This window comes from Loxodonta africana, chromosome 23 (genome assembly GCF_030014295.1).
Source record: "Loxodonta africana isolate mLoxAfr1 chromosome 23, mLoxAfr1.hap2, whole genome shotgun sequence".
NCBI classification, from domain to species: domain Eukaryota; kingdom Metazoa; phylum Chordata; class Mammalia; order Proboscidea; family Elephantidae; genus Loxodonta; species Loxodonta africana.
The window spans coordinates 33,010,510-33,030,861 of NC_087364.1; the positions used below are offsets into that span (position 1 = coordinate 33,010,510).

General features: G+C 38.1%; 1 protein-coding gene across 1 annotated transcript in view; it reads left to right on the forward strand.

Annotated features, from left to right (window-relative positions):
• The window catches only part of RNF17 (ring finger protein 17), a 224,019-nt gene that overhangs the window by 45,862 nt on the left and 157,805 nt on the right, over nt 1-20,352 (forward strand). Inside the window, exons 10-13 of the mRNA XM_064275375.1 lie at nt 11,745-12,040; nt 14,552-14,710; nt 16,012-16,201; nt 17,142-17,310. Of these exons, the coding sequence (XP_064131445.1) occupies nt 11,745-12,040; nt 14,552-14,710; nt 16,012-16,201; nt 17,142-17,310 (814 nt within the window). The remainder of the gene's footprint in view (nt 1-11,744; nt 12,041-14,551; nt 14,711-16,011; nt 16,202-17,141; nt 17,311-20,352) is intronic.

Here is a 20,352-nt window from a genome sequence, read left to right on the forward strand (position 1 = left end):
TGTTAAACGTCGAACACCCACCTCTCCACTGCACCACTGAAATGGTTGGAGTTTGCCAACAAGGGCCTGTTTTCCCGAAATGGGCCCACACAGGTCCATGCCGAAGGGAAAGGTGCTCAAGGTCCATGGATGGTTTATGCCTGGACAGGAGCTGCTTCTGTCCTGAGCTCCTCCAGTTAATGGAGCTAGCCAATTATCTTTTCCCCCAGTTGGAAATTTTTTCCTTCCCCAAGGCCAGGAGGACAGCTCCAGGTGCTCACCAGGGTCTATCTCAGGCCTAGGGATTCAGCCGCTGAAGCTGGCTTGGGGGTGGTGGGAGGGCACGGTAAAATATATGCAAGTACTTAGCTTTTGCCGAGAGCGCCCTTCTCCTCAGGTTCTGGAGGTGTGAGTGGGCTGTGTGGCTGGCTGCTTCTTCGTGAGGGAACTGCGGCCGAACGCTAGTACCAGCCTGCCGCCGCCACTGCCGCTGCTCCGGGAATGGTTCCTGAAGGCTCCCTGCGATCCAGGTCCGGTAACTCCTCTCCACTTCTGAATGGTCTCTTCCTTCCCCTGCCCCTCAGTTCTTTGTCTAAGCTTGCCTTTGATGCTCAGGGCTCCCAGCGTGTCACAAATATACTCGTTTCACTTGTTTTTTGGGGTCTTTGTTGTAAAGAGGGCTTGACGGAAGCGTCTGTCTATTCTGCCATCTTGGCTTCGCCTCGTAAGTCTGGTCTTTTTATGAGAATTTGGAGTCCGCAATCCCATTGCTCTTCTTCTCCCTCAGGCATTCACTGTCGTGTTCCCTCTCAGGGCAGTCATCAGCTGTAGCCCACCAGTATTCTTTTAGATGTTTTTATTTCTTGAATATGGTTACTCTCAAACTCTGTAAGACTAAAGCTTTTCTGCCTCTTCAATAGTCTGTATTGATTTTAAGTTTAAATGTGAGAGCGCTCTTAAATTTTTTTCCTAGTTTTTTGGGAAAGTGTCATTGTAACCTGCCTTTACTGATTGTCGTTGGCAACTGCCATTGAATAAATTGCGACTCATGAAGACCCCATGGTTGCAGAGTAGAACTGCTCCATAGGGTTTTCTTGGCTGTGATCTCTTTTTTTTTTATTGTGCTTTAAGTGAAAGTTTACAAATCAAATCAGTCTCTTGTACAAAAATTTATATACACCTTACTATCTACTCCTAGTTGATCCCCCGTAATGAGACAGGACACTCCTTCTCTCCACTCTGTATTTTCGTGTCCATTCACCAGCTTCTGACCCTGTCTGCCCTCTCATCTCCCCTCAAGACAGGAGCTGGCTGTGAGGTGTCATGCGTCTATCTGATCCAAGAAGCCCATTCTTCACCAGTATCATTTCCTATCCCATAGTCCAGTCCAATCCCTGTCTGAAGAGTTGGCTTTGGGAATGGTTTCTGTCTTGGGCTAACAAAAGGTCTGGAGACCATGACTTCTGGGGTCCTTCTAGTCTCAGTCAGACCATTAAGTCTGGTCTTTTTATGAGAATTTGGGGTCTGCATCCCACTGCTCCCTCAGGGATTCTCTGTTGTGTTCCCTCTCAGGGCAGGTATCAGTTGTAGCTGGGCACCATCTAGTTCTTCTGGTCTCAGGCTGATGTAGTCTCTGGTTTATGTGGCCCTTTCTATCTCTTGGGCTCGTAATTACCTTGTGTCTTTGCTGTTCTTCATTCTCCTTTGGTCTAGGTGGGTTGAGACCAATTGATGCGTCTTAGATGGCCACTTGCTAGAGTTTAAGACTCCAGATGCCACTCTCCAAAGTGGGATGCACAGTGTTTTCTTAATAGATTTTATGATGCCAGTTGACCTAGATGTCGCCTGAAACCATGGTCCCCAAACCTCCGCCCCTGCTGTGCTGGCCTTTGAAGCATTCAGTTTATTTAGGAAACTTCTTTGCTTTTGGTTTAGTCCAGTTGTGCTGACGTTGCCTGTATTGTGTTTTGCCTTTCCCTTCACCTAAAATAGTTCTTGTCTATTACCTAATTAGTGAATATACATCTCCCTCCCTCCCTCCCCACTCTGGTAACCATCAAAGAATATTTTCTTCTATGTTTAAACTATTTCTCGAGTTCTTACAATAGTAGTCTTATACAATATTTGTCCTTTTGCAACTGACTAATTTCAGCATAATGCCTTCCTGATTCCTCCATATTATGAAATGTCTCACAGATTCACCATTGTTCTTTATCGATGTGTAGTACTCCATTATGTGAATATACCATAATTTATTTATCCATTCATCCGTTGATGAGCACCTTGGGTTGCTTCCGTCTTTTTACTGTTGTAAACAGTGCTGCAGTGAACACGGGTGTGCATGTATCTGTTCGTGTAAAGGCTCTTATTTCTGTAGGATTATTCTAAGCAGTGGGATTGCTGGATTGTATGGTAGTTCCATTTCTAGCTTTTTAAGGAAGCTCCAAATCAATTTCCAAAGTGATTGTACCATTTTACATTGCCGACAGCAGTGTATAACTGTTTCAGTCTCTCCACAACCTCTCTGACATTTATTTTGTTTTTTGGATTAATGCCAGCCTTGTTGGAGGGAGATGGTATCTCATAGTTGTTTTGATTTGCTTATCTCTAATGGCCAGTGATCGTGAGCATTTCCTCATGTATCTGTTAGCCACCTGAATGTCTTCTTTAGTGAAGTGCCTGTTCATATCTTTCCCCATTTTTTAATTTGGTAATTTGTGTTTTTGAATTTTTACAATATTGTGTAGATTTTAGAGATCAGATGCTGATTGGAAATGTCATAGCTAAAAACTTTTTCCCTGTCTGTCGGTAATCTTTTTACTCTTTTGGTACTTCTTTGGATGAGCAGAGGTGTTTGATTTTTAGGAGCTCCCAGTTATCTAGTTTCTCTTCTGGTGTTTGTGCATCGTTAGTAATGTTTTGCATACGGTTTATGCCACGTATTAGGGCTCCTAGTGTCTCCCTATTTTTTCTTCCATGTTCTTTAGTGTTTTAAATTTTATGTTTAGGTCTTTGATCCATTTTGAGTTTGTTTTTGTGTTTTGTTTTGTTTTTTTTTTTGTGCATGGTTTGAGGTAGGGGTCTTGTTTCAGTGTTTTGCAGGTGGATATCCAGTTATGCCAGCACCATTTGTTAGAGACTGTTTTTTCCGGTTTAACTGGTTTTGGCCTTTGTCAAATACCAACTGCTCGTATGTGGATGAATTTACGTCTGGATTCTCAATTCTGTTCCATTGGTCTGTGTATCTATTGTTGTACCAGTACCAGACCGTTTTGACTACTGTGGCAGTATAATAGGTTCTAAAATCAGGCTTTCCATTTTGTTCGTCTTTTTCAATGATGCTTTACTTACCCGAGGCCTCTTTCCCTTCCATATGAAGTTGTTGATTTGTTTCTCCATCTCATTAAAAAATGTCACTGGAGTTTGGATTGCAGTTGCATTGTAACTATAGATCGCTTTTGGTAGAATGGACATTTTTACAATGTTAAGTCTTCCTATCCATGAGCAAGGTATGTTTTTCCACTTATGTAGTCCTCTTTTGGTTTCTTGCAGTGATATCTTGTAGTTTTCTTTGTATAGGTCTTTTATGTCTCTGGCAAGATTTATTCCTAAGTATTTTATCTCCTTGAAGGCTACTCGAAATGGTATTCATTTGGTGATTTCCTTTTTGATGTTCTTTTTGTTGGTGTAGAGGAATCCAACTGGTTTTTTTGTATGTTTATCTTGTATCCTGATACTCTGCTGAACTCTTCTATTAGTTTCAGTAGTTTTCTTGAGGATTCTTTAGGGTTTTCTGTGTATGAGATCATGTCATCTGCAAATAGAGATAGTTTTACTTCTTCCTTACCAGTCTGGATGCCCTTTATTTCTTTATCTAGCCTAATCACTCTGGCTAGGACCTTCAGCACAATGTTGAATAAGAGTAGTTATAAAGGGCATCCTTCTGTGATTCCCAATCTCAGGGGAATGCTTTCAGACTCTCTCCATTTAGGATGATGTTGCCTGTTGGCTTTGTATAAATGCCCTTTATTATGTTGAGGAATTTTCCTTCTATTCCTATTTTGCTAAGAGTTTTTATCATGAATGAGTGTTAAACTTTGTCAAATGCCTTTTCTGCATCAATTGATAAAATCATGTAATTCTTGTCTTTTATGTATATAATGGTTTACATTATTTGTTTTTCTAATGTTGAACCATCTCTGCGTGTTGTTGTTGTTAGGTGCCGTCGAGTCGGTTCCGACTCATAGCAACCCTGTACACAACAGAATGAAACACTGCCTGGCCCTGCGCCATCCTTACAATCACTGTTAATGCTTGAGCTCATTGTTGCAGCCACTGTGTCAATCCACCTTGTTGAGGGTCTTCCTCTTTTCCACTGACCCTGTACCCTGCCAAGCATGATGTCCTTCTCCAGGAACTGATCCCTCCTGGCAACATGTCCAATGTATGTAAAAGGCAGTCTCGCCGTCCTCGCCTCTAAGGAACAGTTTGGCCGCATTTCTTCCAAGACAGATTTGTTCGTTCTTTTGGCAGTCCGTGGTATATTCGGTATTCTTCGCCAACACCACAATTCAAAGGCGTCAACTCTTCTTCGGCCTTCCTTATTCATTGTCCAGCTTTCACATGCATATGATGCGATTGAAAATACCATGGCTTGGGTCAGACGCACCTTAGTCTTCAAGGTGACATCTTTGCTCTTCAGCACTTTAAAGAGGCCCTTCCTAGGAGATTTACCCAATGCAATGCATCTTTTCATTTCTTGACTGCTGCTTCCATAGTTGTTGATTATGGATCCAAGTAAAATGAAATCCTTGACAACTTCCGTCTTTTCTCCGTTTATCATGATGTTGCTCATTGGTCTGGTTGTGAGGATTTTGTTTTCTTTATGTTGAGGTGCAATCCGTACTGAAGGCTGGTCTTTGATCTTCATTAGTAAGTGCTTCAAGTCCTCTTCACTTCCAGAAAGCAAGGTTGTGTCATCTGTATATCGCAGATTGTTAATGAGTCTCCCTCCAATCCTGATGCCCTGTTCTTCTTCATATAGTCCAGCTTCTCGGATTATTGGCTCAGCATACAGATTGAATAGGTATGGTGAAGGAATACTACCCTGACGCGTGCTTTTCGTGACTTTCAACCAATCAGTATCCCCTTGTTCTGTCCGAACAACTGCCTCTTAACCTATGTAAAGGTTCCTCGTGAGCACAATTGAGTGTTCGGGAATTCCCATTCTTCTCATTGTTATCCACAGTTTGTTATGATCCACACAGTCGAATGCCTTTGCATAGTCAATAAAACACAGGTAAACATCCTTCTGGTATTCTCTGCTTTCAGCCAGGATCCGTCTGACATCAGCAATGATATCCCTGGTTCCATGTCCTGTTCTGAATCCAGCCTGGCAGTTCCCTGTCGATATACCGCTGCGGCCATTTTTGAATGATCTTCAGCAAAATTTTGCTTGCATGTGATATTAATGTATTGTTCTATAATTTCCACATTCGGTTGGATCACCTTTCTTGGGAATAGGCATAAATATAGATGTCTTCCAGTCAGTTGGCCAGGAAGCTGTCTTCCATATTTCTTGGCATAGACGAGTGAGCACCTCCAGCGCTGCCTCTGTTGTTGAAACATCTCAATTGATATTCCATTTAAGTTTGTGAGGGATATAGGGTTGTAATTTTCTTTTTTTGTGGTGTCTTTACCAGGTTTTGGTATCAGGGACATGCTGGCTGCATAGAATGAGTTTGGGAGTATTCCGTCCTTTTGTATGCTCCAAAATACCTTCAGTTGTAGTAGCGTTAACTCTTCTCTGAAAGTCTGGTAGAGCTCTGCAGTGAAGCCATCCCTGGCCAGGGCTTTTTTTTGTTGGGAGTTTTGTGATTACCTTTTCAATCTCTTCTTTTGTTACTGGTTTATTTCTTTGTTCTACCTCTGTTTGTATTAGTTTAGGTAGGTAATGTGTTTCTAGGAATTCATCCATTTCTTCTGTGGTTTCAAATTTGTTAGAGTACAATTTTTCGTAGTGTTCTGATACGATTTTTTAAATTTCTGTTAAGTCTGTTTAATATCACCCATTTCATTTCTTATTCAGGTAATTTGCTTAGTCACCTGTTTTACTTTTGTCATTTTGGCCAGTGGTTTATTAATTTTGTTGATTTTTTTGAAAGAACCAGCTCTTGGATTTGTTAACTCTTTCAGTTGTTTTTCTGTTCTCTATTTCATTTAATTCTGCTCTAATTTTTATTATTTGCTTTCTTCTGGTGCCTGAGGGTTTCTTTTGTTGTTCTCTATTTGTTCAAGTTGTTGGGATAAGTCTTTGATTTTGGCCATTTTTTCTGTATGGATCTGTGCTTTTCTTGGGATAAATTGACCTGTTAGCACTGCTTTCGCTGTGTCCCAAAGGTTCCGATAGGAAGTGTTTTCATTCTCCCTGGAGTCTATGAATGTCTTTATTCCATCCTTAATATGTTCCATAATCCAGTCATTTTTAAGCAGGGTACGGTTCAGTTTCGATGTGTTAGATTTCTTTTCCCTGCTTTTTCTGTTACTGATTTCTGCGTTTACGGCTGTATGGTCAGAGAAGATCCTTTTTATATTTTGATGTTTTGGATTCTGCTAAGGCTTGCTTTATGACCTAGTATGTCGTCTATTCTAGAGAATGTTTTATATGCATTGCAAAAGAAAGCATACTTGGCTGCTGTTTGGTGGAGTATTCTGTATATGTCTACGAGGCCACGTTGGTTGATTGTGGCATTTAGATCTTCCATGTCTTTATTGAGCTTCTTTCTGGATGTTCTGTCCTTCTCCGCAAATGTTGTGTTGAAGTGTCCTACTATAATTGTGACGCTGTCTATCTTACTTCTCAGTGCTGTTAGAGTTTGTGTTATGTGTCTTGCAGCCCTGTCATTGGGTGCATAAGTATTTAATATGGTTATATTCTCCTGGTATATTGTCCCTTTCATTATTATATAGTGTCCTTCCTTATCCTTTATGGTGGATTTAACTCTAAAGTCTATTTTGTAAGAAATTAATATTGCCACTCCTGCTTTTTTTTTTATTGTTGCTTGCTTGATATATTTTTTTCCATCCTTTGAATTTTAGTTTGTTTGTGTCTCTAAGGTGTGTTTCTTGTAGGCAGCATATAGACGAATCGTGTTTTTTTAATCCATTCTGCCACTCTCTGTCTCTTTACTGGTACATTTAGTCCATTTACATTCAGAGTAATTATTGATAGGTATGAGTTTAGTGCTGTCATTTTGATGTCTTTTTTTTTGTGTGTGTGTTGTTGATAGTTTTTTCCCCCTTAATTTTTTGTGCCGAGTAGCTTATCTTTATATATTTTCTTTTCCTCTTATTCAGTGTAGTTGATTTTGCTTCTGCTGAATCTCTATTTTTTTCTTGTATTTTATTTTGATGAGTAGGATTGTTAGTCTCCTTTGTGGTTACCTTAATATTTACCCCTATTTTTCTAAGTTTAAACTTAATTTTATTTCTTTATATCACCTTGCCTTCCTCTCCATGTGAAAGATCTATGACTACATTTCTTAGTCCGTCTTTATTGTTTTAATGTTTTCTTCTTTTATGTAATGATATCACTGTTTCCCCATTTTGAGCATTTTTTTCTCTTGATTTATTTTTGTCATTTCCCTGTCTGGGTTCACATCTGGGTGCTCTGTCCTGTGTTCTAGTCTTGGGTTGATATCTGATATTGATTTTCTAACCAGAGGACTCCCTTTAGTATTTCTTGGTTTGATTTTTACAAATTCCCTAAACCTGTGTTTATCCGGAAATGTCCTAATTTCACCTTCATATTTGGGAGACAGTTTTGCTGGATATATGATACTTGGCTGGCAGTTTTTTTTCTTTAGTGCTTTATGTAAGTCATCCCATTGCCTTCTTGCCTGCATGGTTTCTGCTGAGGAGTCTGAGCTTATTCTTATTGACTCTCCTTTGTAGGTAACTTTTTCTTATTCCCTAGCTGCTCTTAAAATTCTTTATCTTTGGTGTTGGCAAGTTTGATTATAACATGACCTTCTTTTAAGATCTACTGTATATAGAATTTGATAAGCATCTTGGAGAGATATCTTCTTACCTTTCACGATATCAGGGAAGTTTTCTGCCAACAAATCTACAAGAATTATCTCTGTATTTTCTGTTATTCCTTCCTGTTCCAATCACTCCTAGGTTATTTCTCTTGATAGAGTCCCACATGATTGTTAGGGTTTCTTCATTTTATTTTTAATGCTTTTATCTGATTTTTCTTCAAATATATTGGTGCCAAGTGCTTTATCTTCAGCCTCACCCATTCAGCCTTCCAGTTCCACAGTTGTGCTCCTCTGACTTTCTATTGAGTTGTCTAACTCTGTCATTTTATTGTTAATCTTCTAAATTTCTGATTGCTATCTCTCTGTGGATTCTTGCAGCTTATTAAATTTTTCATTGTGCTCTTGAGTGACCTTTTTAATTTCTTCAGCTGCTTTCTCTGTGTGTTCCTTGGCTTGTTCTGTGTATTGCCTGATTTCCTTTCTGATCTTATTCATGATGTGTTGAAGAGTTCTGTATATTCTTTTGTATCCGGCATCTGGTAATTCCAGGAATGCACTTTCATCGAGAAGATCCCTTGATTCTTTGTTTTGAGAACTCATTGCAGCCATCATGGTCTGGTTCTTTATGTGATTAGATATTGACTGTTGTCTCTGAGTTATCTATAAGTTATTGTATTAGTTTATTTTATGTTTACTTACAGTATCCTAGCTTGTTCTTTGTTTTCTTTTGATATGCCCAAATAGGTTGCTTGAGTGAGCTAGCTTGATTATTTTTGGCTTTGAAGCTCTGACATCCTGTCACCAGATGGCTAGAGCTGTTATTAGGTATATGAGCCTAGGAGTCCATTTATTTTTCTTGTATGGATTCAGCTCAGGTGTCTAGGTTGTTGGTCATCAAGTGTTTTGTACAGGCTCTGTCCTACAGCCTTCGAGGGGTAGGGTTGATTGGTATAGGTACCAGTATCTTGTTGCAGTGGGGGTCATGCCCTGAACAGGGCAGAGGGCTGACAGCCATCCCCCAAGTGTCTGTAAGGAAAGCACATCCCTGTTCTTTAGAGTGCACAGGTGGGTGGGTTCTGCAGACAGACCATGGGCACCCAATGCTTTTGGTGTAAGAACTGGGAGTTACCAGTTATCCTTGGACCCTTCTCACGGGTGGCTGGGTGACCTAAGTGGAGTCACCATTCCTTAGTCCCCTGAGGACTCTGTTTAATAGGCAAAGCAGTGTCAGACTTCAAACACCCCACCACCACCACACAGCTGAAGCAGTTGCAGTCTGCCGATAAGGGCCTATTCTCCTTAAATGGGCCCACACAGGTCCATGCAGAGGGGAAAGGTATTCAAGGTCCATGGACTGTTTACGCCTGGACAGGAGCCGTTTGTGTCCTGAGCTCCCCAGGTTAGTGTAGCTGGCAGATTATCTTTTCCCCCAATTGTGAATTTATTCCTTCTCCAAGGCCGGGAGAATGGCTGAGAGCACTCAGCAGGGCCTATTTCAGGCCCAGGGAAATCAACAGCCACTGAAGCTAGCTTGGGGCCTGGGGGAGTGGTAAAATATACACAAGTACTTAGCTTTTTCCAAGAGCACCTTTCTTCTCTGGTTACGGGGTTGTGAGTAGGCTGTGCACCTGGATGTTTCTCCCTGAGGAAACTGCAGCTGAATGGTATTACCAGCCCCACGCAGTCGCTCCCAGGAATGTTGCTCAAGGGTTCCTGGCGATTCAGGTCTGGCAACTCCCCTGCGCTTCTGAACCATCTCTCCCTCCCCCTGCCGCTCAGTCCGTTTTCTGACTCTGCCTTTAATGTCCAGGGCTCCTAGCTCATCATAAAAATAATCATTTCACTTGTTTTTTCGGGGTTTTTTTGTAAGAGGGATCACTGGAAGCTTCTACTACTCCACCATCTTGGCCCCACCTCCTCCTTGGCTGTGATCTAATGGAAGCAGATCACCAGGCCTTTTCTTCAAGGTACTGCTGGGTGGGTTCAAACCACCAGTCTTTAGGTTAACAGTGGACAGGTGGTAATTAAACCATGTTTTTGCTCACCAGGGCTGATATGAAGTAGTTCAAGGACAATACCCTGGAAAATATTTAAATTTAAGGCAGGGAAAGGGTAACCAAAACAAAACAAAACTGAGAAGGAGCAAAGAGAGTTTGAAGAAGGAATAATGTGGTGTTCTAGATGTCAAAGTAGAGGTTTGTGAGACTGAACTTGAATAACAGTGTTAAATGTCTCAATAAGGTCAAATAAGAGATGTTCTAAAAAGAGATGTTTGGTTTGCAAGGTTTGTAGAAATGTGTTACTTAGAAGATGTTTGAACCTTTATTCGGAGCATATTAATGTTGACATAGGTTAAATGCCTGACATCTGTTAGAAGAGACGGATAAATGCGTGTTTTAGTTATCTATGCTGCCGCTGTAACAGAAATACCACAAGTGGGTGGCTTTAACAAATAGAAGTTTATTTCCTCACAGTAGGTAGGCTAAAATTCAAGGTGTCAGCTCCAGGGGAAGGCTTTTTCTCTCTGTTGGCTCTGGAGGAAAGTCCACCTCATCAGCCTTCCCCTGGACTAGGTGGTTCTCTGTGCAGGAACCCTGGGTCAAATGGACGCTGTCTGCTTCCTGCACTCCTTTCTTGGTGGTATGAGGTCCCCTCCTCCTTAACATCAGGATTTATAACACATAGGAAAATCATATCAGATGACAAAATGGTGGACAATCACCCAGTACTGGGAATCATGGCCTGGCCAAATTGATACATACATTTTTGGGGGACACAGTTCAACCTATGACATGAAAAGAGATGTTTGGTTTGCAAGATTGTATACAAACGTGTTTCTCAGAAGATGTTTGAATCTTTATTCAACATATATTAATGTTACTTAGGTTAAATGCCTGACCTCTGTTAGAAGAGACAGATAGCCATGTGTCATTGCTAAATCCAGTTGACTTTGTTGGTTAACTTCTAAAATGGCTTATTAAACAATGATCTGCGAAGAAGCTAAGTTCATCATGGGTTAACTAAAATGCAAGCTTTATGAGACTTAATCTCATTTCTTTCATAGGATTTCTGTTTGTGGATTTGATGGCCTAAATCTGTCTGGATATGTGGAGAAGGTAGAAAAATACAGAGTAAAGTGAATAAATAATCACTGAATTAGTGGCTTAAATAATCAGGCCCAATAGATCCAGATTAATGATTATTATTAGCCTAGGTGGAGGTTTATAGTGACTGTGAATTAAAAGAAGAAATAATTTAAACATAATTTAAAATCAGATACCTAGGCCAAACAAAATGACTTCTTTTGAAAATCTATGTCTATTCTTCTTTTACAATCATATCATTGTTATGTGACTTCAGGTTTCTTCAGGTTCTAATTGATTAAACTCTTGTTCATTTTTTAAAACCTTGGGACCTGTTTGTGGCTGGTTATGAGCAGAGGTTTCTTTTTGGGTGATGCAAATGTTCTAAAATTGGATTGTGGTGATGGTTGCACAATTTTGTAAATTTGGTTAAAATATTGAATGTTATGTAAATTGTGTATCAGTGAAGCTGGTTAAATAAAAATACCCCTGGGGCACCTGAACAGCTTTATCTGTTTTGTATGTGTCATAATATTAACTATAGTGTGGAAAGGAAATGGCTTGAAGGTGCATATAAAGAATTTGTGAAATGATTTAGTCATGTGAAAAATCCTAAATATGCTTCTATATTTTTAAATAGATTTTATCCACAAGAAAATGAAATCCGACAGAATGTTCATAGGATGTATGATAATAAAAAGGAATTTTCTTGTCATGATATGTACCTATCACTAGAAGAGAAAAAGTTTGACGTATCTGTCCTAACTAATGAAGCATCACCAAGCACTTTGCAATGTGAAACCAATGATGTGCATTTAGAAGCAAAAAACTTCCAGGCAAAGAAAGAAGTTGTCACTAAAACCATTGCTGCTCTACCACAAGTGGGATCTAGTCCTGATGTGATAATTGAAGAAATTATTGAAGAGAACCTGGAAAGTGAGTGAAAATATAAAAGCAGCCAAAAAAAAAAAAAAAAACTTGTATCTGTAATTCAAGACAATTTGTACCTTTTTGTTCTTGTATGTAACAGAAACATATTGCTGTTATAATCTTGGTACCTCATTATGAATTAGAACCTGGTGATTGCACGCTCTTACATTCCCATTTTCCAAAGTGTGATAACTTTTATTTTTAACGCTGCAGTATAGCTAACCTCTGAGGTGTAATTTCAACATTTCGTTTAATTAGGGTATTTGACATTTGAGTGTTACATATGTATAAACCTTATGTAGAAAATGTATATATAAATAAATGAGAGATGTGATTTGTGGAAGCACTTTCATTGCTTTGTCCTTGCATTTAAGAATAACTAAGTTTTTGTTCTGAGGTTAAATCTGCTATGAAAGTAATGATTATAAGTGTTATATCATCTATTTAGTAACATTTAAATGTATCACAGTTATTTGATTAGATTTCCAGTGTTGGCATTACCCATTAGCGTGAGAGTGAGATACTACTGTGTGTAATTTTATACCACCAGTCTTCTTTAGGACCATTTTCAAGACTGGTTTTAGAGTTCCCCTTCTTGTCTTTTTTAATTGGTTTACTCTCCATAATGACATTTTAACTACAAAAAAAGTTCACACACTTTTTTCTCATTTCCACTGTATTATTATCACTGATATCTCAGTGAATTAAGATAACTTTTTTATTATGAGTTTACCTTCTAATACAAAGTGTCTTGCCATTCTAGAATTTTGCCATTTCAGGTACAGCTTTTTAAACTAAAGTATGCCATTGTCAACATTAACAAAATTAATACAGTCACCTTTATTTCTTATTTTAATGAACCATGCTTTACAGATTATTTTATGGAGACACCTAGATATCAAAAAAAGCCTCTTCAGAAAAAGTCATCAGTTTCCTTTGAATCAAAAGCAGGTACTTTAACAACTGTCTGAACTTAATGTAGTAGAGTTTGTTTTATGTATAGTAACTCTTATCTAGTGTGAAACCAAAAACCCAAGCCCATTGCTGTTGAGTCAATTCCAACTCATAGCGACCCTATAGGACAGAGTGGAGCTCCCCCATAGCGTTTCCAAGGAGCAGCTGGTGGATTCGAACTGCCAGCCTTTTGGTTAGCAGCTGAACACTTAACCACTGCTCCACCAGGGCTCTTATCTAGTGTGAAGTAGTGAGTAAAATGAATTTTATTAATAACTATTACTTCTTCCCTTTTAATGTTAAAACTTTAACTCGTTTTGGCAAAAATATATCTGAAATTTATAGCACTTCTCTTAGTTGTCTCCCAAGCGTGAAGGAGTGAATAAAATGAATTTTATTGATTACTAGTACTCCTTCCTTTTTAGTGCTAAAACTTCAACTGTTTTTGGCAAAAAGCTTTTGAAATTTATACCACTTCTCTCAACTGTCTCCCTAGTTATATATATTTATCTTTTTAACCCTATCCTCAAAATGGGTATTACTCTTTTTAATCTTTATTGGTCTGATAGGTTAAAATTATCTGTTCAATTTTGTCCTCTGTTTATGCTTACTGTCTCCAGTAGCACTCCTATTCTTTGTTTTTTAAACGTTTTTGCCAGCTAATCCTAGATGATAACTAGAACATCTACATTGTTCAAAAATTAAATATATATGTATTAAAATGCCTTGTGAAACTTCCTCACACCCTATTCCATTCCATTCAGTTCTTCCCTCCCTTCCAGAGTTTCTTTATGCTGTTTGAGCATAATGCAAATACACATAGATTATTTTTCTAACCCCCTTTTGTTGCTGTTGTTTTTTTACCCAAAACATAGCCCACTATACACATTGTTTTGTTCTTTGCTCTTCTCCCTTAACTTTATACTTTGAAGATCTTTTTATATAAGTAGAAACAATTGCTCCTGCATCAGAAAATTGTCTCACTGTCTTTTACCTTTACTCCGCTCCCATTGCAATGAAATACACATACTTTCCCCTAAAAGCTGCTTAATACTTTGGCTTTGCCCAGACATTTTTTCACACCTCTTTAACGTGATTAATACAATTTGGGATTCACACTGGATTTTTTTTTATGAGCTAATTATAGGTTCTGGAGACATAGCATGGATTAAACAGACTTTTTGGGCTGTACTAAAAACCTAATCATTATAAATGGGGTTCTGAATTTCAAATACGTTCACAAGTGAACTCAGTTTTATAGTGTAGTGGAGTTGCAACATATACTCAGACTTTAGAATCTACCTACCACATGAACTGCATTTGCACTTATATAACAGATTTTGCAAGTAAAATGAAGTATTTGCAGTTTATGTTGCTAAATAATTATTGAAAGTGATCTGTTTATTGATTTGGACTGTTTTGTGGAGCCTCAGTATTTTAGAGTTTGCAATACCACAAAGACATTCATAATTTCTTTATAAAAAATTGTAATTGTTCAACTTTTGGGAATTCTTTTCTAACTCATGGTTTATTCATGTGGTTTAAATACTTATTCTTCTCCAGGTTCTCTAGAGCTAGTTTTGGTAAGCCATGTAATACACCCTTGCCACTTCTATGTTCGGAAGTATTCACAAATAAAAGATGCAGTGTTATTGGAGAAGAAGGTGAATCAAATTTGCAACAAGAGTTTACATCTCAATCCTTTGGATATTTTGGAGCTAGGTAATGAAATACTACTCCAAGTTAAAACATCAGTTTTATTTAAATAGTGTAATATTTGACCAACTCACATAGACTTCTTATAATCTAGGTATTTTCTCCAAGCATAGAAGTTTTGGAATTATTTAACGTAGGTTAAATTTTATTTTGGTAAGTTGGATAAGGGTTAAGATTGACCACTGGCACATTTTTAGAGAGTTTCATATACACAAAACCTCATTATGAAGTGAGGTGAATTGTTTTTTAAATTACAAACCCCATGACAGGTTATCTAGACTGTCACCTTGTCTCCAGGGAAACCTGTGCCCTTTAAGGTGATACATCATAGTTTGATTCCAGTCCCTGCTCTCCGTTTGGTGTTAAGGATAGCATTGAATGCTTAAATAACATTCCAGAGGACTGTGGCCTTTCAACTGTTTTTACTAGCATATACAGAGAGCATCTTTCATTATATAATCAGTGATCAAATATTACCAAATTGATCTCCAGTACACAGCTTGGCAGTAGTTTAGGTACACAGCTTAGTTGTTAATAGTATGGGTTCTAAGGCTACCTATGTTCTTCTTAGCTGTTCTAATCCTACTTTGTAGTTTGGGCTAGGATTTCAACCTCTTTTTGCCTCGGTTTTCTTGCAGTTCAGTCCTCTTGCTTGTTCTTCTTTTTTCCTGGTTATTAATTTTTAATCCATTTGGTTTTATGTAATCCATCCATAAGGCCTTCCTCCATTACTAAGCTCTTAGTTTATTATCCCCTTCTCTGAAGTCCGGTATGTATTAATGATTTACTTTTGGCATTTCACATGCTGCTTTTCATTGTTTCTTTACCCTTACATTATGTCTTCCTTTATGCTACCACAATAATTTACAAGCTTAAAGATGTGTATATATGTGTATATTTGTATGTGCATGAGAATAGATAGCCTTTATTGTGGCAAATACCGTGTATTATATTAATTCATTTGCCTGTCTCTTTTTCTTTCCTGAGCTTTTTAACGGGAGGGCCATCTCATTCATACTTTGTTAGTATAGTTCATAAAACATAGGTTCTCAGAAATAGCTGCTGGCTTAGTTTTTGTGTTTTTAATCTTCCCATTTAGCTCATAAGTTTCTGTATGACAGAAAACATCAAAATATTTTATTTGGGTAGGTTGACTAAGGATTAAGATATCATTCTTGTATCACTTGACAAGCATTATAAAGAAATTAAGACTTCTTGAGTAGTAGAACTAATGTACATGTTTGTAAATTAGAGCTTATTAGGTATTTCTCTCTTTAAACAGTGATAATGGTTTGTTTCATTATTAGGTGCAAGAATAATTGTCAACAGCATTGAAAACGGAATGTGGTGTCGAGGAACTATCACTGAATTAATTCCAATAGAAAGTAAAGATACTAGAAAACCTGGTAGTCTAATCAAATACTCAGTCTGTGAAGTTGCAGTGTTAAAAATATTTATGGTAGATTTTGGAAATTCTGAAGTCTTAATTGTTCCAGGGTATGACATTTTATAATTACTGTGTATTCCTGGCCTGCTTAGAGGCATTGTGGTGATGGGGGGGAGGGGGAAGGGGGAGGAAATTAGGAATAAGAATAAAAAAATAAAGGAAATTAGGAAGGAGTAGAGAGGAGTAATTTATTTATTCTTCACTTCCCAGACATATACTTTTTACTATTTTTCTCTGTATGTGTCTCACTGAATTAGTAAAATATTATCATCTATCAGTGTTAATAGATGAGAGTCTTGCAAAAGGAGGTTTTTAATGTACTTCAAACTTCAGTCTGCTTCTTATGTTGCTTTAAAGCAGAGAATAAGGTGCAAAAATAGTAAAGGGCTGTAGGTATTAAAAATGTTTGTCTCAGTCTTCTACAAGAATAAAAGAAGCCAAAAACCTTTCTGTAATGAAGACTAGCATTAACTAATATCATGGTCACTATATTTAATGATCGTAGCTTTTTAAATAAATAGGTCTATATTTTGAGAGTCATCCTTTCCTTTAAGTTTAAACTTTAAAGACAGTTCAGATAAAGGTAACTAAGAGTTATTTAATTCAATGGTTAATAACAGTATCTAGTGCAAATAGAAGCTAGATTAAGTCTATATAGGTCCCTAGGTGGCAAAATCAGTTTGCACTTGAGTGCTAACCTAAAGGTTGATGGTTCAAACCCACCCAATGGCACTGCCAAAGAAAAAGCCTGGCAATCTGCTTCATCAAGAGCTCTATGGAACAGTTCTACTCTGTAACACATGGTGTCGCCATAACTTGGAATCAACTCACTGGCAGCTAACAACAACAGTGAGGAAATACGAATTAGAATCTAACTTCCTAGAAGATTTAATTTAAGGAAAGTGTCTTTAGAAATACATACCATTTATGAGGAAAGAAAATTCAAATTTCTACATTATTTTCAATATATATTACCTGAATTCCTCCTAGAGTTGGTGATACCCATGTGAGAAAAGAACACGTTGCTGATAAGCATATAGTACTAAGTGATCTATCTCTGGTTCTAAGAAAGCCTGAATCCTGTATTGAAGAGCTGCTGAAAGACATCCAGCCATTTGCACAGCCGTGCTCACTGAAAGACATTGTTCCACCAAATTCAGTAAGTACAAATTAAATTAGTGCTTCACTGGAGGCTAAATATTCTGATTTAACCCACTTGTGTTGCTAATCAGATGGCTGCATTTATCTTCAAAGCACCAATTCTCCTGCTGTTGTTGTTAGGTGCCTTTTAGTTGGTTCTGACTCATAGCAACCCTGTATGCAACAGAATGAAACACTGCCCAGTCCCAGTCGTTGTTATGCTTGAGCCCATTGTTGCAGCCACTGTGTCAGTCTATCTTATTGAGAGTCTTACTCTTTTTCACTGACCCTCTATTTTACCAAGCATGATGTCCTTCTGCAGGGACTGGTCCCTCCTGATAACATGTCCAAAGTATGTGAGACAGAGTTTCGCCATCCTTGCTTCTAAGAAGCATTCTGGCTGTACTTCTTCTGAGACAGATGTATTTGTTCTTCTGGCAATCCATGGTATATTCGTTATTCTTTGCCAGCACCATAACTCAAAGGCATCGATTCTTTGGTATTTGTTATTCATTGTCCAGCTGTCACATGTATATGAGGCAATTGAAAACACCATGGCTTGGGTCAGGCTCACCTTAGTGCTTAAAGTTTCATCTTTGCCCTTCAACACTTTAAAGAGATCTTTTACAGCAGATATGCCCAGTGCAATATGTGGTTTGATTTCTTGACTGCTGCTTCCATGGGCATTGATTGTGGATCCGAGTAAAATGAAACCCTTGATTGACAATTTCAGTCTTTTCTCCGTTTGTCATGACGTTGCTTATTGGTCCAGTTGTAAGGATTTTTGTTTTATCTTGAGGTGTAATCCATCTTTGATCTTCATCAGTAAGTGCTTCAAGTCCTTTTCACTTTCAGCAAGCAAGGTTGTGTCATATGTGTATTGCAGTCTGTTAATAATATGCTATTGTGCCAATAAAAAAGGAAATGAACTTTAACTTCCACAATTGGAAATCTTCTTAATGGGAAATTAAATTGGATAAGCAAATACCAACATAATTAGTAGGTGAAATATTCAAGTAAAATACTAAATTTTGGAGTCAGATAGAAAAGAGATAAATTTAATATATGGTGTAGTGTTTCTTTCTGTATATTTCTTATTTTCTTGGCACTTTGTTCATTATTATATTTATGGGTCATATTGCATTCTTTGCTGTATGATTTATGAATATCTTTTCCCCAGCAAGACTAAAAACTCCTAGGAGAGAGGAATTGTGTGTAAGACTATATGTTAAACAGTTAAATTATTATAAGGCCTATGGAAGCAGACCACTTCTCATCTATCAGTTTGTTGTACTATGGTGGTTTGTGTGTTGCTGTGATGCTGGAAGCTTTGCCGCCAGCATTTGAAATACCAGCAGGATCATCCAAGGTGAACAGGTTTCAGTGAGGCTTCTAGACTAAGAAGAAGGACCTGGCAGTCTACTTCTGGAAAAGTTGGCCAGTGATCCCTTGTGAATAACAGCAGAACATTGTCTGATACAGTGCTGGAAGATGAGCCTCTCAGGTTGAAAGGCACTCAAAATACGACTGGGGAAGAGTTGCCACCTCAGAGTAGAGTCAAACTTAATAACATGGATGGAATCAAGCTTTTGGGACTTTTATTTGCTGATGTGACATGACTCAAAATGATAAGAAACAGCTGCAAACATCCATTAATAATTGGAATGTAAAATGTACAAAGCCTGAATCTAGGAAAATTGGAAGCCATCAAAAATGAAATGGAATGCATAAAGTTTGATATTAGGCATTAGTGAGCTGAAATGGACTGATACTTTGAATAGGACAATCATATGGTCTACTATGCCAGGAATGACAAACAGAAGAGGAATAGCATTGTATTTGTTGTCAAAAAGAACATGTCAGGATCTATCCTGAAGTACAACGCTGTCGGTAATAGGATGATATCTTTATGCCTACAAGGAAGAGCAGTTAATACGACTATTATTTAAATTTACACACCAACCACTAAGGCCAAAGATGAAGAAATTAAAGATTTTTAGCAACTCCTGCAATCTGAAATTGATCAAACATGCACTCAAGAGACATCGATAATTACTGGTGATTGGAATGTGAAAGTTGAAAAGAAGAAGGATCAGTAGTTGGAAAATATGAGATGTTTCAACCGACACATGCAGCACTAGAGGTGCTCAGCCATCTCTGCCAAGAAATTTGGAAGTCAGCTGCCTGGGCAACCAACTGGAAGAGAAAGAAAGGCGATCCAACAGAATGCAGAAATTATCAAACAGTATCATTAATACCACAAGTAAAATTTTGCTAAAGATCTTTCAAAAGCAATTACAGCAGTAGATCAACAGGACACTGCCATAAATTCAAGCCAGATTCAGAAGACTACGTGGAACCAGAGGTATCATTGCTGATCACTCAGATGGATCTTGAGTGAAAGCAGAGAATACCAGAAAGATGTTTACCTATGATTATGCAAAGGCGTTTAACTGTGTGGCTCATAACAAACTATGGATAACACTGCGGAAAGAATGAGAATTCCAGAACACTTAATTGTGCTCCTTTGGAACCTGCACAAAGACCAAGAGGCAGTCATTAGAACAGAAACAAAAAAAAAAGGGGCGAGGATAAAAAAAAAAAAACAGAACAAGGGGATACTGCATGCTTTTAAGTTAAGAAAGGTGTGCGTCAGGGTTGTTTTCTTTCACCGTACTAATGCCATCTCTTTCCGAGAAGCTGAACTATATGATGAACATGGCATCAGGATTGGAGGAAGATTTCATTAGCAACCTGTCTTATGCAGATGACATAACCTTTCTTGCTGAAAGTGAAGAGGACTTGAAGCACTTACTAATGAAGATCAAGGACTACAGCCTTCAGTATGGATTGCACCTCAAATAAAGAAAACAAATACCCTCCCAACTAAGCTACGTGATGATAAACAGAGAAGAGATTGAAGTTGTCGAGGATTTCATTGTACTTAGATCCACAATCAATGCCCATGGAAGCAGCAGTCAAGAAATTAAACCATGTACTGTGTTGGGCAAATCCTCTGCAAAAGACCTCTTTAAAGTGTTGAAAAGCAGAAATGTCACTT